The 27,421-nt window shown below is 37.8% G+C and overlaps 1 protein-coding gene across 1 annotated transcript; it reads right to left on the reverse strand.

Annotated features, from left to right (window-relative positions):
• Positions 1-14,406: 14,406 nt before the first annotated feature.
• On the reverse strand, positions 14,407-14,836 carry LOC131439062 (uncharacterized). The gene is made up of 2 exons (XM_058609600.1): positions 14,537-14,836; positions 14,407-14,493 (listed from the first exon to the last, which is right to left on the reverse strand). The coding sequence occupies exons 1-2, from the start codon at positions 14,834-14,836 to the stop codon at positions 14,407-14,409; spliced, it is 387 nt and encodes a 128-aa protein (XP_058465583.1).
• Between the last annotated feature and the right edge of the window lie 12,585 nt (positions 14,837-27,421).

Genomic DNA, 27,421 nt, shown 5'->3' on the forward strand with positions numbered 1-27,421 from the left:
ATGTTTCAGTTTGATTGAGAGCTTCAAGTGACCGGTTTTACATAAACTGCGATCGTAATTGTGCGCTTTCTTCGCGCCACCTGCAGCCAGACTGTCTCGCCGCGACCGGTTGATGGTGGACTCCATAGCGCCATTTTGATTGAACACTTTACATTTTCCGAACGCATTGGCAGTCGCGACGGTTTGCCGTTCCTTCTGCCTTCAGTTCGGATTCCGGTTTCAGTGGCCATATAAATCGTTGACGAGTGCCGCGACATGTACTTAATTGATTACCGTTATAAAGCCTCCATAAGTCAATTGTGAACGTATGGAGGAAAACTGAAAGACAGACCCTATGCTCTGTTATGTCTATAGCTGCCATTTAGGCTAAAGGTATAACTATTTTTATGGTCAATTGAGCTCAGGGGCCGAACGCAGCAAAACATCAGCCGGTCTGCGATGACGGTACATAGTTCACTCCCTGGTTGTGGTGATTGCTGTTTTGCCTCCGCTGGTCAATGTAATGGATGGAATTCCTAAATTGCAACATAAAATTATATGTGACAAGGTGCGGTACGGCTACCCAACCACTGTTTCGTTCGGTAGTCGGTTCAAAATGACAAATTTAGAAAAATAACAAAAAAAAAACTTAATCTCTTTCGTTGGTATGAAATTTCATATATCCACTAGTGATGTTCATTCCGCTACAGTGCCACAACATTATTTTTACAGTGTCTCTCTTGCGCTGATCGATTACGACGACGAAAGATTCATTCGCGCATAAATCAAAATGGGACTCCGTAGGAGCAGCGAACGGACCGCGTTCGCAGATTGATATCCTCTTGCTCGTTACACGATCATGGTTTGAGTCCTCACATGTGCTAGCTGGAGACTCGGTTGGTGGCCACTTGCTGCTGTCTGTTCCGCATAGAGGCCCGTAGGGCCCCTTATCTTCATCAACAATATTATCATCGTCGTTGCAAGCAAACAAGTACGGTGGACGTTGGGAGTGTCTGCAAGTGTAATTGATAATGTGCTTCAGAAAGTGTCTATTTTTATGATGCATGGCCGCATGTGCAGTTCTTCGATTTAAAACCGTTGAACCATGTCGCTCTTTTCGCGGAATCGTCCGGGATGACTACCCGGTCGAGAAAACCTGAACGAAGTGTCTGGGTCTAGCCACGTGATCGTCGGTTCTCACCCGGAGCTAGAACAGCTTCTAGCCGTGGACGACGAGAAACCTTATGTAACTCGGATGGAACTGATAGACCGACCGAAGTTGCCGTGATGAATGTATGCAAAACTAAGAAGACGGGACTGATTGCTGATGATGGGCGCTCGTTGAATTGAGCGCGTGGTTTTTAGGGATGGGTCGGGAGGTAGCTCAAAAGAGGTTAAGTGGCTCGTTATCGAATGGAACGCCGTTTACCGAGGTGTAAACCAAACAGTTCCATGCTGACAGATAGATAGCAGGGAATTCGACACTTCCAGCGACTGGACTAACGACTTCAGTAGCATCAATTGAGATCTTTTACAATTCCAATGAAAATATTACCGAATAACATTATGGATATGAGTTAGTTGACACAGCGGTACTGTTTGTAAACAAACTTTTTTTGTTTGTCTGTTGACAAACGGATGAGATCGTTCACGGTCCATATCACCAAAATAGAGTTTCAAAACATTTAAACCGTCTTAAAAAAGAATAATTGGATCCTTTGGATTCCACTATGAAAAAACTATTTCGTTATGATACTAACGTAATAGTGAACGGCCAGATACCGGCTGGTTGTGAAGTGTAAAGATGACTATTTTAGATGTGTTCCTCGATTTTGTTTAAAATTGTTTGCAAACAGTACCGCTGTACTGTCAAGGATGAATTCTTGTTCATTTGTGACGTCACGATAAAAAATGAAATATGACACCGTCATTTACTTCATTATATTCTGCTTTGCCGAGTATTGCGTTGCGTTGTGACGATGATCTTGACGATGAAATTGCACGCTGACATCATGTTCTCTGCTGATTGAGTAATAAGACGTCATGCACAAATAACATCGCACCAAATAAAAAAACTTAATTCCACTTTTCCTAACTATATTTTACAAAGCAGAAAAGATTCTTTCAGTAAAAACCATTCAAGCGAAGAGGTTGTGTTTCGATTATACTGGCTCGTGAGTTAACGGCTGCTACTCTAAGCTACAGGTAGTTAAAACTGCTGGTGCTAATCGCAAAGGCAATATTCGCGGCGTTTCCCGATTGGAAAGCTAGCAACGAAGGCCATCCCGTTCATACGCAAAGAGGTGTAGAGACACAGAGGTACGAGCGCATAGAAGTGACGAGTCATAGAGATACCAGAATTTGTACGCTGCGTAGGATCGAAAGAGACAATACATACCGCGAGGTGCTACACTGCAAGCATTACATTTGATCGCCACCAAGAGCAATAGCACTGTACTTGGGGCCAGGTACAGGCAGCACACCAAGTTCAGTTGTGATAACAACGACGGCAGAGCAACGGAGATAGCAGAAAACGATACCAAAAGACTGCCAATTGGAAATCGTTGGATGAGTTTCACGTCGTTCTTTACGACAGAGGAACAGAGACAACAGCAACAAGGTAGGTTTAATTTAATTTAATTTTTTTATTTATCTTTTAACTGAAATTTTTACTATACATAAGTTTTCATTTTGATATTATTAATTTACAAAAAACAGTTAATGTAATGGATGATCTCATGGAAGATCATCCGAATTCGGATACTAGTAAGATCTCTAAAGTTAATAGAGACAATCTTCGAGTTGTTGTTAACGATTTGAAACAGTTCCACGAAATAGTAACCTGTAAATTATTTGCTATTGAATATCGAGTTTACATTCCATCGAAGGAGGTAGAAATTGACGGTGTTGTTACTGAAGCAAGTCTGACAACCGATGATATACTTAAAAATGGAGTTGGTCGTTTCAAAAACTCCATGCTTGAGGGAGTTAAAATACTCGAGTGCAAGCAATTGTACTCAGCATCTATTGTCGATGGAAATAAGTCTTATCGTTCCTCAGATTCGTTTTGAGTGACATTTGCCGAATCTCCGTTGCTTAGCCATGTCTATATCGATAAAGTTAGTCTTCCTGTTCGTCTTTTCGTACCTCGTGTTATGAACTGCACGAACTTTGAAAAATTCAAACATACAGCTGCTTATTGTAGCAATAAGTCTAAATGTATAAAATGTCGAGCGCCCCATAAGGATAATCTTTGCGATAAAAATATTGAAAATGTGTTCATTGTGGGGAGAGTCCTCATGATATCTCAGTATGCGCTGCATTGATGTTGCGTAAAGACAAATTTAAGCTTTCTTCAAACGTACGGTCTAAGCGCACATACGCAGGAATGCTTAAACCAATTATTGATGTCCAACCACTTGAAACAGAAAACGGTTTTTATAAGTCTAGAGCCAGAGGAATCTGACTCTGATGAAAAAAGTGAAGGTACTTTGTTTGTCACTCCTCAAGGTTCTGTTAAGAGGACAAAGTCCTCCTCCAAATTACCAAAAAAGATGCCTAAAATTACACCTTAAAAAAAGATCCCCGTGTTGAATCTAAAAAGCCAAATTTAAAACTAAAAACTGTGCCTTCTAGTTTGTCAAATTCACAAACCAATCCTAAAAATTCTTGACTTTAGAAACCAAGTACAAGAGCATCCTTCGGGCCAAGAAATGTAGCTATTGGAGACATTTTGTCGAACGTTTGTCAAGAGAAACCTCAATGAGCACTCTTTGGAATACGGCTAGACGAATGAGGAATCGTAACGTGGGAGTAAGATGTGAGGTACTGAATCCCCTGGTTATTAATAACTTCAAAAGACTAGTTGAGCTTCAATCTCAAACAAGATTCGTGATAGTGTATTTTAACCATATGTCACAGGAAATCAACCCTTCAAGATATATTTATATCCGTGTAGCCTCCTAAATGTCCCTAACTCAACTTTATTTTTCGACACATCCATGCAGTGCGATGTGCGTGGAATTCCGGATCACCTCGATGGAAAACCCAATATTAACATATTAACTCTCAGAAAATGTTTTACACGGACAAATCACGAATTGAAGAGGCTACTGGGTTTGGTATGTTCAACAATAATGTTTCGGTCTCATTTAGGCTTCAAGAACCTGCATCTGTTTATATAGCAGAGTTAGCAGCAGTTCATTATAGCATGAGTGTAATTGTCACATTATCTTCAAACCATTATTTTCGCTTCACAGATAGTCTGAGTGCAATTGAAGCCATTCGCTCGAACGCTGCTGGCAAAAATGAACCGTTTTTCTTGGGCAAAGTAACCGATTGCTTTCAATGAATTCTATAGCGCGTCTCGCCAAAGAACACTTGCCAGCTTTCAAGCTTCTTGGTATAAAGATAATCTGAATCGGTGGATGCACTCAATTATTCCTAAAATATCGACAAAGACATGGTTCAGGGGATTGGATGTGAGTATGGACTTCATTCTTGTGATGTCCAGACTCATGTCCAATCACTACACGTTAGATGCACATCTCCTTGGACTTTCCGAGACTAATCATTGTGCTTGTGGCGAAATTTGTGTATTTTATTTAATGTAATTTATAATATCAAATCGCTTGATAAAACAGGGTTAACTAATTAATACCAAAATATTAATATGATATTCGAAATGTATTAGGCTTAAAGTACTATTGCCTATGAAAAACGTATTTACGGAAGAAAACTTTAAAAACATCTAAGTAGGTAAGAGAAAACTACAAAGAACGGAACTCTACAGCAAGTAGTAGTAGCAATCAGAATGTAAGCTCGGCCAGAGATGTTTCGTAAGTATGAATCGTTTGCGGAACACTAAACTATCCTGAATGGCGTCATAATTTCAAGCAGGCTGTGTGGTTAGGCCCGAATCCCTGCGGAACAAGGCTTTGAATGTTTTACAAAGTGGAAGCATTGTCTGAGGCTTTTTTATTAAGAAGAGGGAAGATGTGGGATACGGATTCGACAATACTATACGAATCAACAATGCGTGTTTCCTGCTTAACAGCTAAATCAGTGACATTGCGAACATCCATCAACATTCTTCGCAGCAATCCTTGACCAGGAACGAGAACAAGCAGCGGCTGACATCGACCTTTTTTAATCATAAACCGCTGAAAAGGTACAACGTAGTTCCAGCTGACCTGACGAGTGGAATGATTCCCTACAGTTCCATCGGTAATTTTCCCACCTATGCCTACTGCGTTTCAAATCATGTAATCAAGTAAAATCGAGTTTTCTTTTTTTCGAATAAATGCTTCAAACCAAGGCAATTTAGTACATAAATTTCGATTCTGCAAAAATGTCAAAGTTAGAGATACAAATATTTTCGTAAGTTTCATCCTTTATTATATTCCATAAAGATTACATCAGCTTGACTGAATTCTCAGACGATTCTGATAGGTAATTATGCATCTTTTCGTATAATATTACAACCTTTAGAACGACACCATTTGTGACATTACAATAAAATTGCTACACATCACTACTCTCTAGTCTCTACTGATGTGCATAATTTCATATCAAAATCATATTCAGTCAGGGTGATGATATTTACTTAATACGTTGTTTCGATGTGATAACGTGTGATTTATCTGCAATATTTCTTGAAAACAGAAAATTATTGCATTTGATGTCCAGTACGTCTAATTCAGAGCATTCATCGGTATTTTTCCTTATTTGATGTCAATATAAAGTTCGCCCTTCTTTGAAAAACAGCTGGTTTCAGAATAACTAAAACAATTTTTGTTCCAGTCCCGACAAATGAATTTTCCAAATATTACTCCATGGTGGTAAAATAAACCTGGGAAATGAATACGACACTAACAACGACGCAGTAAACATGTGGCTGAGTGTAAAAATGTCTCTGCATTATTCAAAGTTAAGTGATTTCCAAAGATTGGCATTCCAACGTTTTGAGCCTGAGATTTTTATAATTTACCAAGCATTAATCATAATACATAATACATAATACATGAAACAAGGTTATCACCTTCTGAAAAGGTTTGCTTCACAAGCCTATTCGTAGCATTCCTGAAGCTGAAACGTCCCACACAGCGCACCAATTCTGTTGACCTATCGTGACCCACACGATCCCATGAGGACCCACGAATAAATAGCGTTAGGCCATAAAAATTCCATCCAACTTCAATTGTGTGTGTGTTGTATGTGTATGTACTGTTGAGACAGATTCGAGCAAGTCCTCCAGAAGAGTCAAGTGGGCCATGAGCTTAATCACGAGTGTTATTTTTTCCATACTTTCGGGTCCAAGCCAATCACGAAGCTTCTTCTAGTCATCAGTCGATGGCATACCGCAAGCGAATGAAAAACGACAGAAACGTTTGAGTCATTTCTAAATTCAGAATTCCCGTAAGCGCGTGTTGGACACATTGAAGATAATGGGTGTTAGTTAGTAGGATTCAAAAACAACATGCCTATTATCAAAGTATCCTCTCATCCAACACAGTATTGACCACTCTATAGGTTTCGCTAACTGTTGGACTCTCAAGTTTTGCTTTTCATTAAACATATTCGGGATAGTGATTCGATTCATCTTCGCACGTTCGAGTAAAGGTGTAATGAAACATTGCCAGTGCATTGCCCATCGGTAAACCTAACTGTGATTCTCAACTCCGGAGATGTTGAATGAAAAAAAAATGACATAAAGACATGCTTGCAGCATCAACCAACGAAACGTTCGGAACAATCCTCAAACCAACTATTGACTAAGCCGGATGCAGATTAGTGCCAACTTGACATAGTTTCGAGTAGATACAACTGTATATTTGAGATAGTTAGTGGCTGAAATTTCAATAATTACCGAACAAAGTAAAAAGGTGTAGCCGGATTTGCATATAAAATTGAAAAGGTTTATATTGGAGATGATTTTCCCAAAATTTCAACCCTTTAACTGCCATATTGGCGGAGTTAGGGTGGTTCTTCTGATTTTCATTTTATTTAAATTGTTCAAAAGCCTCTTTAGCAGAAAATTTAAAAAAATCAGGAATATTGTAGGAGTTATGGGAAACCTTTCTGATTTCTTTAGAATTTTTCAAAATGTATGAAAAAAATGTTCAAAATTTTCGATTTTTTTTATTGCGCTTACAATTTTGGTACCACTCTAGATTTTACATCATTTATAAGTACATTACGCTGTATTTTTCCAGATTTTTGAAAAATGTGGACGGGTATAATATCAGACTTTTGAAAAAAAAAATCATTCGGAAAACCATGCATCCCCATCAAATTGTCATCATCCCATGGAAACGCATGGTATTTAGTTCTAAAATCATGCATCACATACTCTTAGAACTAAATACCATGCGTTTTCATCTACAACTTGAGTTCAGGGCTTAAGAAAGAGTTTTCATAAGGAAGGACCAGTGAGAGAAACATGAATCAGAACTAATGAATTGACAAATATTTAAATATACGGTTTTAAGTTATTTATGAATTGATAAGTCATTTTACATTTATTTAATTCAAATCAAATAATAACTATATTTAGTAAAAATTCCAAAGAATAATTAAATTATAGTACTTTTGCAGAAAAAAGTATTCCAAGCGAAGGCCTTTATTACCGGTGTCACTACACGGTGAAAACCAAGTGAAGTGACTGTGACCCTTATTATGGGTATCACTTCACGGTGGAAATCAAGTGAAGTGAATGTAGGTCCTTATTACGGAAGTAACTTCTGAGACAAAAGTAATTACTTGAATGAACTTGATGTCATTATGAACATCACACCACCAACATTTTGTTGAAAAAATTAGTTTTTTCCACCAGAGTGATCACTTCACTATGCGTGATACCGGTAATAGGTAAAATCAAGTGAAGTGACATGTAAGTGAAGTGAATGTGAAAGTGAAGTGAGAAAGGTAATAAGGGCCGAAATCTAACAAACTATCAGTTTTATGGTAAAATGTTCGTCGACGTTCTGTATCACATGGTATGAATAGCCAAGTTGCCTGGAATTTCCCAACAAGGTTGAAGTCAAACGGCTGAAGCTCATAAAGACGGATTAATCAAACTGGGATCGGACTGACAGTAAATCCGTCGAAACATCGCATAGTAACGCGTGGCGATGAATCCGTGGTGGTTGATTAATTCGTATATTCATTCATTTATGACCGCGGATAAGGATACAAGAAAAGTAATATGTCACCATAATAAATTAATCAACGGCGTATAAACCACGGTTTTCAACAGTTGCTCCACCTATCATACGTACAGCTGAAATTGGACAGCTACGATCGGCAGGGCATGTCATCAGGATAACAGGCAGCAAACATTTGAAAATGGTTCTTGAATGTGAATCGCAAGGTTCAAGAAAAAGAGAAGCATAGCGAGCAAGGTGGATCGATCAAATGGAGGCAAAGAGTGGTCATAGTCTGAGCTGTATGGAGACGATTTCTAGATACATAATAATCGGGCATGAACTGATACGTGAGAAAAGTACTCCACGAAACACCAGCAAAAGACCACTAAGTGCAAGTAAGTTCGATGAACTGAACGATATTTGCGAACGAGGGGGCGACACTTGAAAACTTCATTTCAGATCCAAAAAGATGAATGTTCTTTTTCGGTTATGCATAATCTTGTAGCCACTCGTTCATCTTTACTGATAATAGTAACGGATGGTTATTGATCGATTGTCTTTTATTGGGTTTTTGGTGGTTCGACATATTACCTTATTGATAGGGGTAGATGGGGTAAAACGCTCCCCCTAAGGAAATGTAGCTATATCTATAGAGAATAACACGGAAGAGTTCCACGCATGACTATCTTCCGTTATCATTATTTCTCAAAATTACGTACAAATACTCGCAGAATGCATTGAAAATACATGAAATATCTTATTTACCAAAACCCTTAAAAATTGTCTATAAAAAATATATGCGGGGCATGATGCCCGATCGTGGAAAACATGAAAAATGTACATTTTAAATTACGCGAAGTGACGATTATCTGAATATAGAGGCAGGATGATCTTAAACAACTGGTAAACATTCATCAAAACAACGGATTAAAGCTCATGACAACCACGGGGCAATATGCACTCTCATAAAGCTTCTTCTTCTTATTTAAATAATGCTTTAGACTTTTCGTTGACGAAATATTTGCCAGTCGGAAGATTGTTCACTATTATTCATTAAATTGATAACTTATGGATAATTTTTGTAAAAGAATTCTTGAGCATTTTGCGTCACACAATTCGGGTCGTTTTGCCCCCAAAAATATGAGACGATATATTTGACGATTTTTCTATAAAATTGCGAATACATCGTCTTTATTAGAACTAATTTTAGAAACCCGAATGATTGGCAAAAAGGTTCACTGGTTACATAATTAATATCGTCTTCCTCGCCCTAGAAAATTACTATGGAACGAACATCAAATATTACTTATAACAGACATAATTGGTTTTTTTTAATTTTCCAGATACGATTGAGCCGTCGCCACCAAAATTTTATAGTAATCTGTTGTTTCATTAAAATTTCAGTGAAAAATATTGGTAACTTTTGTGAAAAGCAAAAGGTGCATTATGCCTCAGGGATGCGATTTACCAAATCTTCCCCTACGTTATTGATTACAATATTTGCTTGTGTCAATGAAGCTGGAGAATTGTCACTAGAATCATGACTGAGCTGAACAGAAAGATTGGTCCTAATTTGTTTATTTTAAAGGATATGTATTCCAATCAGTTCCTTGTCAAAAGTTAAGAGCAATATCACACAATGGGCTTTAAGGCGGTGCTATTGTTCGGTGATTTTAATTACACAGCTCATCTGTACGATTTGCTCGTGATTATCAATGGACTGGGAAAACAATACAATATAGTATCTATTCGTGGGTTGTGTCTTTTCAATACTTTGCTCTGCCTAAAGATATCGCAGAAGTGGTACTCAATGATCAATACTTCCGAGACTACCTGTCAATTTTTTTTTCAACCATGAAGGCGATTGCTATCAAACCTTCGATAAGCTCAACGCGATGCTATGTTGAGGATCTTGAGGTTTGAGGAACAAATATCACAGTCAGCAAATCGAATTTCGATTCCGATAACTCGGAGAGGAATTAGTTGCTGGTGTGGGACTCTACAGCTATGCGCAAAAACTTTTATCATGCAAGAGCTTTAGTCCTGGAATCTCGATTTATACAGGGTGATTTTTTAAGAGCTTGAGAACTTTTTTAAACAATAAAACGCATAAAATTTGCAAAATCTCATCGGTTCTTTATTTTAAACGTTAGATTGGTACATGACATTTACTTTTTGAAGATAATTTCATTTAAATGTTGACCGCGGCTGCGTCTTAGGTGGTCCATTCGGAAAATCCGCTTTTTTATCGACAAATTTTGTTCAGCGATGAGGCTCATTTCTGGTTGAATGGCTACGTAAATAAGCAAAATTGCCGCATTTGGAGTGAAGAGCAACCAGAAGCCGTTCAAGAACTGCCCATGCATCCCGAAAAATGCACTGTTTGGTGTGGTTTGTACGCTGGTGGAATCATTGGACCGTATTTTTTCAAAGATGCTGTTGGACGCAACGTTACAGTGAATGGCGATCGCTATCGTTCGATGCTAACAAACTTTTTGTTGCCAAAAATGGAAGAACTGAACTTGGTTGACATGTGGTTTCAACAAGATGGCGCTACATGCCACACAGCTCGCGATTCTATGGCCATTTTGAGGGAAAACTTCGGAGAACAATTCATCTCAAGAAATGGACCGGTAAGTTGGCCACCAAGATCATGCGATTTGACGCCTTTAGACTATTTTTTGTGGGGCTACGTCAAGTCTAAAGTCTACAGAAATAAGCCAGTAACTATTCCAGCTTTGGAAGACAACATTTCCGAAGAAATTCGGGCTATTCCGGCCGAAATGCTCGAAAAAGTTGCCCAAAATTGGACTTTCCGAATGGACCACCTAAGACGCAGCCGCGGTCAACATTTAAATGAAATTATCTTCAAAAAGTAAATGTCATGTACCAATCTAACGTTTAAAATAAAGAACCGATGAGATTTTGCAAATTTTATGCGTTTTATTGTTTAAAAAAGTTCTCAAGCTCTTAAAAAATCACCCTGTATTAACCTGCAGTAGAGATGATGTTCAATATGATACAGTTTCACTAATACAAAACGAATGTCAACCTATCTTCGAGTAGTTGTGCTTGTAAATAGTTTGATTATAAATAGTTTGATTTTAGTGTCTATCGCATTTCATAATCCTACTCTAAAATCTCAAACACAGTCCCGCGTTCATGTTCCAAGTTCTTAACAAACCAATTTATCAAATTCTTGAAAGCTTAATTATATAATGCATCACAAAACGAATTTTATCCAGCACTTTATTTTTTCAATTGGTAGCGTTACGTTGACAACTCGTTGAATGTCATGGAAATATTAGGAAAATTTAGAAGAGATGGCATGTGCCTAGACTTTTTTTTATCAACGGTTGGATGCGCTTTTGAATGGTTAGATATATAAATGAGGATAAACGCAATTTTATTAGTTTTCATTGACTTTTTGAGTTTTATTGATATTATCCGGATCTGTCGTCCCCCTCGTTTGCGAAAGCGTTTGAAATTCATTTTTTATTCATAGCTCAGTTTCTCATTCATCCTTAGTTAATACATATTTCGATTAAAGCAATAAAACAATACGATTTTCCGAAACTGTTTAATAAAGGGGTCTTCTTCAGGAAATAGCAAAAACTGAAAATATCAAGTTTAAAAGAACATGTTGTTTGTATAGAAAATCGATCTTCGGGACATGCCGCAGGCGCTTCGACTTGATTTCTATCTGGTTATAGTATTTCTTAGGACTGATGATAGCTAACCTCGAAATCTCCAGACTATCCCGCAAGATGTTGAAGTTAGAAACGAATTACAACCGTCCTCTGGCACAAATTTCACTAATGCATTCCCAACATCATTGCTTGGTAAATCGACCCAGGCGTGCGGGCGTATGTAAATAACATAAGGAATAAAATTCTTTTATCATTATTAATTAGGTCAATACTCAAGCCCTGAGCTCAAGTTGTAAATGGAAACGCATGGTATTTAGTTCTAAGGGCATATGATATATGATTTTAGAACTAAATACCATGCGTCTCCTTCGGATGATGACAATTTGATGGATTATGTAAAATCTAGAGTGGTACCAAAATTGTAACTGCAATTGAAAAAAAAAATCGAAAATTTTGAACTTTTTTTCACATGAAATACGTTTTGAAAAATTCTGAATAAAACAGAAAGGTTTCCCATAACTCATAAAACATCCCTGATTTTTTTAAATTTTTTTCTATCAATATTCGTGGTGGTATGCTTAGCGTTTCTTCTTTAGAGTCTCTTCCTTTCAAATATTTTGTTTTCGACGCATTTATAACCAGCCACTAATGTCGATCCTCGTTCGTCGAATTACACCATCCAATGAAATATTAAACAAGATACAAGAGAGTCCATTACCTTACCATAGTCCTCTCCGGAATTCGAAGGAACAGAAACAAATAACAAAAACTATAGTGAATATTCAGACGAATTAGCGATTTTGCAATTGTCCTTAACTTTCAAGTAAGCGTTGTGTGCTTCTTGATCAAAAAAAATATACATATTGAAATCGAGACAAACTGGCAATTCCTGTATTTTTCAAAGCAACTGTCTACTGATTTAACCACGTGTAAAATTCGACATGCGTAGCAATACCATGAATATTGTGTATATGTTGTAGTAATATCAAGTATTGCTATAATATGACTTTATCAAGACGAATTTTGAGGTTGGTGTTGAGCTTGATCGACCACCCCTGGTTGCCACTCTGTTACTAATCGGGATCAGCTGAGATTGTACAGAGAATTTCTAGATGATCAGACTTGGGACTGACATCAATGTACATCTTCTGGTAATCCCAGAATAGAAAGATCCGTACCGGCACCAGTCAGGTCGTAATATAGGTCGGATAGGGAATAGGAAAGGTTGTTGTTACTAGACGTATATACTACTACGTAAGTGTCAAGGAAGGAGGACATCTGTTAATATACATTTCAGGGATGGTAGATTGTTCTGCTGATGATTTATTGATCAAAAATGAATTCACAGATACTAAACGTACACAGTTCAAAACATTCTTGTGATTTTACATCTTATCAGATGCATATAAATGGACCGTCATATTTCACACAAATTTATATTCAAGAACATGTAAAATTGTGTGATTTGAAAATTACATGGCTTTAAAACGAAAGGAATAAAAATCAAAAGATCGACATCAACAACGCTACTTGAACCGAAAAACATTAGATCACAAAGCACATCAGTTAGTCGACTGAGCCACAGAAGCACATATATGCTTGGCTGGTAAATCGTGCATATAAATTCATACAGTCTCACTTGCTAGCCGAGTGCAAAGGAAGGGAGTAAATTTCTGTACGAATGGAATATTGTGTCATTTGAGAAGTTCAGTAGTTATAAATCGTATCGTTTGAAGAATTATATCACCTGTAAAATTCATAATTTCTTTCTGTGTAAGCTTAAATGTAATTGTTAAATGCTATGCAGAACGAGCAAGAGCTACCAAAAACTTTTCTAATTGAAAATGGCTGCTACAGAAGGAACGAGTGAATATGACTTATGCAAATTATAGTCTTTAAATACATTAAATGTAAAAAAAGTTTTAAAATGCATACTTACTTTACTTTACTTTAATGGTGCACATCCCGTTTTCGGAACATGACCGAACGAATTGTAGATTTTCAGGATACTCGATCTTGAGCCGCCGTTTTCCAGTCGTTCTGTACTCCCACTGCGCGTGCATCCTCTTCGATTGCGCACAGCCTCACTTCTCCCAGGTTCTCTGCTGAACATCACGCAGGCCATTCTCTCTTCCGGCATTCTTGCTACATGTCCAGCCCACTGTAGACTGCCGTGTTTTATAAGCCTTCCAATGTCCGCATCTTTGTATACTTGGTACAGCTCATGGTTCATGCGTCTGCGCCAATCGCCATTCTCTTCTTTGCCACCGAGTATTGAGCGCAGGATTTTTCTCTCAAAGACGCCGAGTACTCGAACATCTGTTTCCTTCAACGACCATGCTTCGTGGCCGTATAGAACAACAGGTAGTATCAATATATATGTATATAGCAAGTTTGGTGCGTGTGTGCAAGCTACGAGACTTCAGCTGGTTACGGAGTCCGTTGAAAGCCCTATTAGCAGCTGCAACACGGCTTTTTACCTCGCGACTAATATCATTATCGCATGTCACTAGTGGTCCAAGATATATGAACTCGTCAACAACCTCGTATTGTACCCCATCTATCTCCACCTCGGATCCTACACCTATATTACAAACAGATGATGAGTCCGCAAGTTGTACTCCCGAAACTTATCGAGAATTTGTCGTAAGGTGAACATCTGGTCCGTCGTTGAACGTCCTTCTGAAAGCCGCATTGGTATTCGCCGACAAAGGATTCTGCCAATGGACGCAGTCTGCCGAACAGAACTCTAGAATGTACCTTGTAGGCGGTATTGAGAAGTGTTATGCCTCGATAGTTTTTACAATCAAGTCGGTGACCCTTTTTGTAGATAGAGCATATGATACCATCTAGCCAGTCCGAAGGCATTTCCTCTCCTTCCCAGATCATTCCAATTACTTGGTGGAGTGTGTAGTACAGCCACTCGCTTTCGACTTTGAGAAGTTCAGCCGGGATGCCGTCCTTCCCAGCGGCCTTTCCATTTTTAAGCTGTCTAACCGCTTTACGTATTTCGTCTAACGTGAGTGGGTCCACAGCTTGTCCATCACCCTCAATCCTCATTCTGTTCATGCCCTCTTCGATTGATTGTTCATTCTTTAGTTGCTCGAAGTGCTCCTTCCACCTGGTAGCCACTGATGTGACGAAAATCATTATTTAATAAATTATACGAGTAGGATTACAATTTTCCCTATAAAAATCACATAACTGTGGAAGCAAATTATATCCTACTGATAATAATTAAATCATATATGTAATAGGTCTAAAATCTTCAACCAGGTAATGTCTAAGACATAAGCGCGATTTCGATGTGGGACTATATTCTAATTATGTATAAAGTTAAAGTTCCTAAGTATCATCAAAAGGATCACTAAAGTACTACATACTTCGAAAAAGCGTTTGATTTTACATCTTATAAGATGCACATAAATGGTGCATCGCAGTTCATGCAAATTTACGTTCAAGAACACAGGGGCGGCAAGATCGATGAAATATTGGGGGGCACAAAAAATTATTACTACAGATCATTAAACTTTTCAATATATAAAGCATTTTTATAATGGAATCGGAAAGGTTAGAGCAAATAAAAAGCAACCAAGTAAAAATCACAAACATTTTCCCTACTATTCCAGTAATAACCAATATTCGAAAGTGGTACAGTATAGCACATTTCACATTATAGTAAATTCGTTTAAAATTTTTAGTAACTTAGTTAAGAAATGTGAAGGATTTCGAAAACGAACTACGGGAATAACAGAAAAAAGTTTTATCACCCTCATTCTTGTTTACGGCCGTATGCGATACGTTCGAAAGAATAGCAAATTCGTATTCCCGTTCACGTTCGAATCAATCACACTTTTAAACATCGTACATGCATGAAAACAACGCCCATCCAACTTTAAACTATCAGTTCTGGTACAGATTTGAGTTGTAAATAAAAATCTTTGACATCATTTGTTATTTGACTTGTTTTTTTCACTGATTTTGTATCATCATGTTTGCTTACGTCCGTATCGACCATACGACGAACAAATGCTTTCGAACGAATGCGAACAAGCCATTCTTGTTTTCACTCGAACGTGTACGTACCCGATTCCTGTGCAAAAAAAGGGTCGGTAGCGCAGGTAGTTTTTTAGGGAAGATTCCAAGCATCAAGGAAGTGACGAATGCTACATAATAAATAAATATCGTACTCAGGACCAATTTTATTCAAGTCGGTAAATGAAAATTTTAAAATAAACTTCGTGCAAAGTAAAAAAAAGCATTTGAAATAGCAGTCCGATCAGTAGTATCTGCGAAAAATATGTTGCATTTTTCTTGCAATTTTGTCATGTTTTCGATAGCCTACATATTTATTTCATTGGTAAAATCATGCATTTAATATAAAATAAAGCATGTTTACCCATGGCGTATTTTCCATAAAGTACTTAATAGATGCAAAATTGATGCGTAAAAACTTTGAACCTCGCATATATTCAAAGGCTCCCCAGAAAAAAAAACAGCATTTTACTATACTGCTTTGCTTTCTAAATGATTTATGCAAAACACAAATTTATGATTTGATTACAAATCACCTTTAGATTCGAAAATAATGTTGTTAGAGATTGGTTAAACTTTTTTCAATGTGTTCGAACGGTTGATTCGCAACATTAAACTGACGAATCGAAACCACGGCATTTCGTCTATTCGTCCGTAAACGGGAATGGGACATTTCGTTCGTACGAATGATATACGAATACACGTTTCGTTTGAAACTAAAATGGCATACATTCTAGCGTTTCGCATATGGTTAATCACATGAATTGGACTGATTACATCGAGGCTTAGCATTTATTTTAAGAAGTTTACTGATATTTGAATATTTTGTGGCAAACGAGTCGCGTTCGAATTCATTCGAGTGAAAACAAGAATGGCTTATTCGTATTCGTTCGAAAGTACCCGTTCGTCGTATTGCGGATACGGACGTAAACAAGAATGAGGGTGTATATCATAAGATATTCCTAGCAAATTTTCTAATAATTATTCCAGTTGCCAAAATATTGGGGAGGCATGGCCCCCCCAATAAATCTTTTGGGGGAGGGGGGGCAAAAAGTGCTTTGCCCCCCCATAGTTGCCGCGCCTGCAAGAACATATAATGTTATGTGATTTGAAAATTCCTTGGCATGTATTTAATTGAAATGAAAAAAAACTGATCGAAAAATCATCGAATTCTTGTAGAGACCCTTATCGATCTTTCTCCAACCGTCATAGCAGACAAATGCCGAACTAGAATCACCCAAAGTGGTCCAAGAAACAATTTCTACACTTGATTGGAAACTTTTACCGTATCCAGTATATCCAGTATATTCTCCAGATCTGGCTCCTTCTAATTATCGATGAGCCACCACACACTGGCTGAGCAACACTTCCGAAAATGGCTCGATGAATCGAGGTCAATAAAATGAAATGAAGATTTTGATTTTTCCATCAATTGCCAAAAAGATTTACAAAATGTGTTTGAAGCGAAGAAAAATACGGATACATTTGAGAGCTTTATCTGGAAAGTCTTATCCAATATGGTTATTGTAAGTAGTGTAAGCTTTGCGTCTTCTAAGCGGTTTAAATTGAACAATTTGAACTGCTTTAAGCACTGACGAGTCGAAGGCGAAACGCAAAGAAAGTTGAAACAGTTTGTCTGTAATGCACATGCACATCTCTGCCGTGATGGGATCGTGGAGAGCGGTCTCTGAACCTGTGTGTAGAGTATCGCGATGCCAGGTCGGAGCTACTGAAATCCGTCAGGGTTTTCCACAACATTTACTTCTCTATGTTTCTTTCATTCTCTTCCGTAACATCACCATCATCAGAAGGCCGCTCAAGTCGATCATCAACACTCGCGGACCCACCGGAACAAAAGGATACGGCCACCATCGAAGTACCCACGCTATCTAGACAATCCATATGTAAGATTCAACACACCAGCCACTGCCGACCACCAACTGTGGTGATCAACTTACGATACGTTAACTAAATACAACAATGTTATAATTCGAGAAATCATCCTAGTTTAAGTACATTAAACAAAAGCCCCCGGCATCTCAGAGCTAAGACGCCGCCTTATTAAATATATTATAAAATAAACAAAAACTGATTTCCAACTTTATGATTATCAGTTATTCTACAACCAACGTTGACGATTACCGAACATTGGGTTGTCCGAATCTCGGGAAGTTTTTGTCGAGATTAGGCATTATAATTCGTTAAATTACACTGTCGCTTTGATTATGCACCTTGATAATGAGGCGTGTCTCTTTGATCCTCAAGCCAACAGCAAACAAAACTGCCTCTAACAGATAGTTTCCTTTCAAATTCGTCCAGCTTTGCATGTTACGATTTGTATTAGACTTTCACTTTGATTGATGAAAAGGTGTGTTTCGAACGTGGAACGTGTCACCTGAGTCAATTTGTTCCGATTCCTACTGCGATGTGTACTGATCCGACTGGTCCTCACGGAACGGAGCACAACCCTTTTTTCCTATCTTCTGTATGTTATGCTATGCGTATTCCCACCGAGCGATCATCAATTTGGTGAGTTGTTTGGCTTTTGCGCTTTGAATAATTTACAAGCGTCTGAACACTCCGTTCCAGAGGAGCCAAGTAGCGGAGTAGAGAGCAGAGCAACCGGTTTATTTGACTTAACCTCCATAAAAATATGATGTCAGCCTTCATGTGCGGCGTTGTCATTTGTCATGGCGAAGAGTTTGGCACAACGCGACGGGGTACCGATAACGGTTCGAAGATTAAAACCTGTTTCAATCCACCTAGTGGTGTAATGATGCCTTTCTCATGTATAATACTGTGGTATTGTATTCAGATTTTTTTCTTCGATTTTTGAAAGAAACCAAGCGATTGCAGTGCTTTGCTCGCGTAAGTCATCCTTGAGGGGGGATAGGGTCTAAACGATGAAACAATTATCATTTTAACGATTTTTTTCTAGAATTGTCTTTCAACAAAATAAATATTTGAGGACGCTTCTGATTTGCGGTATTTTTGAGGACGCTTCTGATTTGCGGTGTCCACTGTACCTCAGCGCAGACTAATCAGAAGTGAACAAATAAAAGCAGCATAGTTAGAGAGGAAGTTTTTCTAGACCCCAACGTTTCTATTTGATTTTTTAAATTATTTTAAATTCTTGGTGGTTGTTCAAAGTGAAAACTACGATTTTTCACAAAAAAATACGCCATTTTGTAGTTGTTAATCCTCCCCAAAGTAACAAACTACGAAAAAGAAAACGTTGGAGTCTGGTTTTTTATATGTAGAAAGTGTGTGCAAAATTTGAAAACAATTGGTGCAGTAGTTTTTTAATGACGATGGACACGGACTTTCAAAACCTGCTTTCGAGAAAAACGCGTTTAAAGTTTTTTGTCTATAAAACCAATGGAAACAATTAATTACTCCAGGGAGCCCGTATGGTCTAACATTTTCAAAAAATCATATTTTTCTTTTATAATTTATTATAATGAAACTTTTCAAGAATGTTTTGTCAAGTTTTAAAGTCAATCGAAGTAGAAATCTTGAACCTGTGCGCCGAGCTCTTGCTTCTTCGTAGAATGAGATAGCCATAGATAAAGGTCCATAACCTCCAGAGTTTCGTTCCAATAAGCTTGAAAATTTCACAGAATATTCTCAAAATGTTTTACTATAAGAAAATATAAAGAAAATAACAAATGATTTTTCAAAAGTGTTAGACCCTATCCGCCCCTTAAAAAAACGAAGTGGGTTCACTATAATATGCACTTCCGGCACCGGAACCCGAGAACCGGTATAATCGAAGTTGATTCGTACGGCCACCAACTAACATGACGTACAAACTCGACTAGTTTTAATTCCGGGCCAATTTTTACTAGTAGGTTTTTCAAATGACATTACCTTTCTATATGAGAAAGGCAAAAATGCTTTCAAATGGCTTGCAACCAGAAAGACCAGTATTTGGACAATGTTATAGTCCTCGAATGCTCCTTTTTTGTGAAACTGACCATAAATTTTTCTGACAAATTTTTTTCTTGGAATAATTGTGTAATTGTGTTCATATCATATATCCTTCGAAATTTCTACTTAGGCTTTGCTTACAGCCAGCAGTGATCGGTAAAGTTGTGTTACTGCGAATTAGCAGAGCCGTAACATCAACAATCGTCTTAAGCCTTAAGAACCGTGTCGAACACTTATATGTCGATACTTTCAGTATAGTCTTCGGTTAACTCGGCGAGAAATTGGACTGAAAGACCTTTTCCTCTGGTGAAATCTGCAATTCATCAATTCATACGAATCTAAACAATAAAACACACAACCCGTCTGCACTGATTAACAACGATGATTGAATGAATACCGTTAAGATGTTGTTTGCATTTACAGTCAATTGATTCACTATAATATCGCGCCACATCGTATACGGAGTTGGCGGCATCCTTTCTAATTTTATTGAAACTCTCTGTATATGTACACTTTGTCGCAAAACGCCCTTTTGTATACTTTGTTTTTCCAAAACTGATCTAAGCTGTCTTTAGAAATAGTTATTGTCGATAAATGTAATATTCAAAGAATCAGTCAAATTTCCAAACAAAAAAAATCGATTTAAAAAATTTGAAATCTATAATATAAATAAAACACCACTTTCGATTTTTATGAAATTTTATCCGAAGAAAGGTGGTTAAGCTCCTTATCAACCGTTCATACATTGAAAGATGAACACTTTAAGAAAGAAAGTTATCCAACATATACAGGGTTGCACAAAGAAACCTGTCTCATTTTGTTCTCCGGTTACTACATGGAATTCGAAGTCCCGGGCCTTACAAAGAAAAAATTATTTTTTTAACGTGAAGATTTTTATTCTTTAGTATAATCTCCATCTAGAGCAATACACTTGACCAATCAGTCCTCCAACATTTTGATGCCCTTTGAAAAAAAAAAGATTTGTCAAGGCCTTCAAAATAGGCTTACGTTTCTGCAATGACTCTAGCATTCGACGAAAATTTCTTTCTCTTGAGAAACCTTTTCAGGTTAAGAAATAGTTATTAGTCCCTGGGGACCAGGTATCAGCCATCATCTCGTTCAGAAGGAACGGAACCCAAGATAATTGTCGGGAATACGCGGCATTAGAATATCAAATGAAAAGTCTAATTAAAGCCAAGAAACGTGGTTACTAGCGAAGGTTTGTTGACGGGTTAACGAGAGAAACAGCAATGAGCAATCTTTGGAATACGGCACGTCGCATGCGCAATCGAAATCATGCGAATGAAAGCGAGAAATATTCTAACCGCTGGATATTCGATTTCGCTAAAAAAGTATGTCCCGATTCTGTTCCGGAACAGAAGATATCCCGCGTCGCGACATCGAACACAAACGAAACACCATTTTCAATGGTAGGGTTCTCGCTTGCGCTCTTGTCGTGTAACAATAGAGCAGCCCGGGGTTAGACAGAATTAATTTAAACTTGTTGCGAAATCTGCCTAACTCTACCAAAAGGCGCTTGTTGAATTTATTCAACAAGTTCCTAGAGGGTAATATTGTTCCACACGAATGAAGACGAGCGAGAGTTATCGCCGTTCAAAAACCAGGGAAACCAGCCTCCGATTACAATCGCAGGGGCAAAGGAACGAACGATTGTCTAGCGTTGCTCTCAACAGAAATTCAGGTGGCATTTGTTCGTAAAGAACAAATGACATCAATTTTCCACGACATCACAGGGGCATTCGATTCAGTTTCCATTACCGTTCTATCTGAGAAGTTGCATCAGCGTACCCAGGATTTCATTTCGGGAGAGGCCCAACGATTAAAAAATAATGTTACTGAAGATTGCTTATGTACCTAATTCTCGATGTGCCTTTTACGGATGTTTTCAACATACACTTTAAACTTTTCCACTGGAACTGATATTGTATTACATTTTATTACGTTTACTGTCTTGTTATTTCTGTAACACATGTCTGAGACTTTCTAAATAATTATATGTTTTTAATTTCGGGAGGCTGCCGATCTCCAAGGACCATTGCAATATGTCGACATGGGCTCTTCGAATGGGTATCGAGTTCTCTACGGAGAAAACTGAGCTGGTTGTATTTTCAAGGAAACGAGAATCAGCACAACTACAGCTTCAACTAAGTGGTGAAACCATAACTCAGGCCTTCAAATTTAAATATCTCGGGCTCTGATCCGACTCCAAAGGCACATGGAGATGTCACATTAGGTATCTGAAACGAAAATGCTTATAGAGAATCAATTTCCTTCGTACAATAACCGGAACTTGGTGGGGCTCTCACCCAGGAGACCTGATCTGGTTGTACAAAACGACGATATTGTCAGTAATGGAATATGGATGTTTCTGTTTCCGCTCCGTTGCGAATATTCTTTCATTGAACTGGAAAGAATTCAGTATCGTTGTTTGTGTTTAGCCTTGGGTTGCATGCAATCAACTCATACGATGGTTCTCAAAGTGCTGGGGGCGTCTTACCATTGAAAACCCGATTCTGGGATCCCTCATATCGATTGCTTATCCGATGCGACATCTTGAATCCGATGGTGATTGAAAAGCTTGTCAAGCTTAATTCTCAGACCCGTTTTATGTCCTTGTATTTTGACTACATGGCTCATAATATAAACCCTTCTTCGTTTGTTCAAAACCTTGTTCATTAAGTGGATACGTCTAATTCTACTGTGTTTTTCGACACATCCATCAAAGAAGTTTACTGTAATAAAATGTTTTACACTGACGGATCATATGTCGATGCGTCCACTGGCTTCGGTATATTCAATGTAAATTTCACCGCTTCCTATAAACTCAATGATCCAGCTTCAGTCTACGTCGCAGAGCTAGCTGCAACTCAGTATACCCTTCAGATCATCCACACTCTGCCCACAGATCACTACTTCATTGTATCGGACAGTCTCAGCTCGATTGAGGCTCTCCGTTCTATGAAGCCTGGCTCTTCCTGGGGAAAATACGGGAACAATTGAGTGCTTTATCTGCAAAATCAAACCAGATTACCTTGGCTTGGGTCCAGTTTTCCATACGGGGCAATCACATTGTTCCATACGGGGCAATGAGAGGGCGGACTCATTAACCAAGGTGGGCGCACTAGAAAGGGATGTCTATGAAAGACCAATCTGCTTCAATGAATTTTTCAGTTGCTGTCGTCAGAAAACACTAGCCAGCCGGCAAAATACATGAAACAGTGGAACTCTGGGACGATGCTTACACTCAATAATTCCACAGGTATCGACGAAATGTTGGTTCCGGGGGTTAGGCGTGATCCGAGACTTTATTCGTGTAATGTCAAGGCATATTTCTAATCATTATATGTTCAGCGCGCATCTCCGTCGTGTAGGACTCGCCGAGAGTGGTGTCTGCGTTTGTGGTAAGGGTTATCTTGACATCGAGCATGTTGTTTGGACGTGTGTCGAGTATTGTGATGCCAGATCCCAACTCATATGTTCCCTTCGGGCTCGAGGTATGCCATCCTTCGTGCCGATCCGCGACGTCTTGGCAACTCGAAATCTTCCTTATATGACTCTCATCTACAACTTCTTGAAAATTATCCATGCTCAAATTTAGTGCTCTCCCTATCTCCTTCTCATCTACAGCTCTATCGCACTCTTCTTTATGCTGCTAAAAGTCTGGCCTGTACAAATGATGTTTCGGTAACTGTCGGCTTTTGTATGAATCTTGAGTGTGATAAATACTTGTTGTATTATAATATATAATATTGACATACTGCAATGAGATCTGTTAAGTTTTCGCTCATCCGAAAACTTTCTGGAATGTAGGGATCAAAATCTACCAACGTAACCGATGGCATAAGAGGGTTTCGTTTTTGAGGTGCATGCTCATAATATCACATACAAAACCGAAGCTCCAAAACTATGAACAGCAAACAAAATAAATACATAAACTGTTGTATTCTTCGATATTTCAAGTAATTGTATGATATTGAAGCATCTCCTTCGGAATCTTATAGTCTAAGAACATCCGGAGAGAGTCCGAATACTTTTGCGTATAGACGTAATTAGATTTTATGGGTTGCCTATACAAAACTCAAACAAAATTTAAAAAAAAACCTTACTCTGTGCAGAAATGAAGGTTCTAGTGTATAACCCACATCTGATTCTACCTAAGAATTGTTGATGCCAATCAACAATTCATTGTATCAAATAAACTATAGTATATATATATATATATATATATATATATATATATATATATATATATATATATATATATATATATATATATATATATATATATATATATATATATATATATATATATATATATATATATATATATATATATATATATATATCGCTAATACATACGAAAAACAATTCGGAAACGTGGCACTTTCGCGACAATGCCATAGAATAAATAACCAATAAATTGTTTTTTTGTGTTGTTCTTTTTCTAAAAAAAAACTGCTACAACAACTGTATATTGACATTTTCAAATGACATGAAACTATATAAACAACAGATATTCCTCCTCAAAATTCTCTATCAAATGGTATTTTGCTCCGATATGGTAATTTCGATGATACAATCCTATTTTCGTCTCACATAACCAGTTGATTGCTCGGCCGTAGCACGCATTAACAACATTTTTTTATTATATCAATGAGTCTTCTCGCAGAGAAGTGGCATACCAACCCAACATCAACAGTAATAATAACAACAACAAAAAATGATCCGAAGCGCCTCCAGCTTGTCTGTGTTGAAAAACGCTAGCCTCCGCATTCCTCTGTCCACACGAACACTCCCTGGCTCTGGGTTCCAAGCTTTCAACCATCCAAGCAAACCCGTTTTCCCAAATCGAATCCAGTTGCGCACCAGCCATTTCTACCCGGTCCTTGCCAACGAGGTGACTGAAGATGCTGAGCGATCGGCGACGACGATGACGACGCCACTTCGGCTCATCTTTCTTTTTCATCATTTTTTTCATGAATGTAGAGTTCAATGTTGGTCCACCAGTCGAAGCATAAGTCAATGATGAAAAACATACGTCTTTTCATGACCAAAGCAGTATTCGACCGGGCGCAGCATCTCTTCTCGTTCCGTTTTTTATGGCCTCCAATGGATGCTGTCCAAACGGTCCGAACCAAACTCGGACCTATATCAATGAGCTACCAAATATAGCCTGCTGTCCGATACTGGTGCTGCTGCCTCTTCTACCTATCCTTCAGCGGACGTTTTGGTCTTTCTTGAACCTCTTTCTGTCCCGTTGAGGTGCTCGTTATCAGAGCCAGGTCGTCTGCGGCAAGCAGTTTTCTCGATGTAAATTCTCAACCAGAGAAATAATCTTTTATGGGGTTTAGACTCGTCCGTTTATTTTTCTTCTCCTGCTCACACAAAAGTGAAAAGAACGAAATGAGATTGGAGTTGATGAAGCAAAAAAAAAGTCGCTGATGGCTGAAATATTCTGAAAACAGAGCCACCATCCAAGGGGTCAAAGCGAAATAGTTGCTAGAAACATAACTATTTACCGTCATGTATGGTTGTTAAAAATATTTGTAAACATTGTGATTTTTGCATCCTAGATCAGAAATTCTTACCCCATAGTTCTTATTTGCTGTGATGATGCATTTTATAATTTTTTCTGCAAAATTTTCATACTCCTATGGACCCCTTTTCGCTCGAATGAAATAAAAATACTCAGAAGAACATCCTGAGCACACCAAAAAAAACCACGAGCCAAAAGGTTAAACGAAGAAAATAAACAACAAATGAGTTGCACCAAGTTTCAGGAAAACGAAAGAAAAAAAAGACTCTGAAACTCAAAAAGCGCGAAGACGCCAAAGGTAGATCAAAAGCAAAAAAAGACCAGTGTTTGAAAATTCTTTCCTGTTTCGTTTTACTTCTTACCAATTCTTAAGACTCTGTTCCTTGAGAAATGATTGTTCTGTGGAGATTTTTTCTTAAACAGAAAGATCGTTTCTTTTTTGGTATGATCCACCAAACGTTTCTTGACTTTTTGCTTTTCATTTTTTCAATGTTTTGGACATTTTTTATTGTTTATTAAGTAACTAATTTTGTTCGTAATAATGAACATACTTTCCTAAACATCTTCTTCTTGAAGAAATATCTATCTTTGTGCGTCGGTACCGTACAGTGTAAACTAATACACTCGACGCAAAAACTTCATTGAGAACAAATACGGACTTGATCACTTCTTCTCGAATTTTCTCCTTCATTATAATGCATTACTATTAGCGGCTACCGGGCTTTGTGTCTCCTGTTGTTTTTGCTTCGTTTTCTCTAGCTTATTATAATCATTCAATTTTACGACCTGCTTCAACCTACGCAGTTTGTAACGTAGAATGTCCGGCCTGGAATGGCCCAGACTGAGGAAGGAACATTTCCCTTATTATGCATAATGATGGACGGTGGCTCGAGTACTGGTAGTCAAACATTTTGGGATTGCGTTTGGGTGTATGTGTGGGTTGTCTATGACAAAAGCGCAACTATTTGGGATGCACTTCTAGTTGAGTGCATTTAAATATTATTATAATCATAATATGCGCTACCGGAATGTGCTCAACCGTCTGGAGTTCCCCGGCATGCCTTTTTATACGGCCGTCTGCTCTGGCAATCGAACACGATTCGAATGGTTAATGGTCGTCGGAGCTGGGTGGCTTGGTTTGTTGTTACGCAGGAATTTTGGATAGAGTTAAGAAAATAAACTATCTCTGCGAGGGCGTGGGTGCAATTTCCGCTTCTCTAGCTTCGATGCCCGATGAGCTACTGCTGGCGTTAGGCTTGTATGTTTTCCTGTCGCAATTGAAATAATGTTGTTTGGTGGTAATAACTCACGGTTTACTGATTTTCTGTGTTCCTTTTCTAGTACAGTACGTGCAGTTTATTCTGATGACAAATAAAAGTAAACTTGGTTATACCATACTTTTCACTGATATCAGAAACTTTTAACATGGGTAATATAAAAGTGATCAAAATGAATTTAAATTCACTAAAATCTATTTAAACATATTTTGTTTGGTTTGTTTGAAATGGTTCAAGCAAAATAAACATAGTTAAAAAACTTTTAGATGTCACAACTACTTTAAATGCTTATGCATTGAAGTCATCTTTATGTGGTGGATACGTTGCTTAGCTTAGTTGACCGCCCATGAGTTTCCCGTAATCAATTAGAAACCAGTTGAAACTGCATATTAATTGAAATGCATGATGCTTGGGAGTAGTAGATCATGCACAACGTACAACCTTAACTGACTTAGAGCATGAAATGATCAATAGCGTAGATGGCCACGCTCACGCAGGTTACTAAAGAAAGAGAAGAAATGTTAGTTCAACACTGGTAGCTCCAGTGACCAAGGAATTCTCTGCAACGCAAAGTATTGACATTTCATTCCTTTTGTGGAATTTGACCTTTCTGTTCAACAGACTTCGCAGCCGATTCTTAGTGTACAGAATCATTGCATGGCTAATACTATACATATACATATACATATATATATATATATATATATATATATATATATATATATATATATATATATATATATATATATATATATATATATATATATATATATATATATATATATATATATATATATATATATATATATATATATATATATATATATATATATATATATTTATAAA

The sequence above is a fragment of the Malaya genurostris genome, chromosome 3, assembly GCF_030247185.1.
Source record: "Malaya genurostris strain Urasoe2022 chromosome 3, Malgen_1.1, whole genome shotgun sequence".
NCBI classification, from domain to species: Eukaryota; Metazoa; Arthropoda; class Insecta; order Diptera; family Culicidae; genus Malaya; species Malaya genurostris.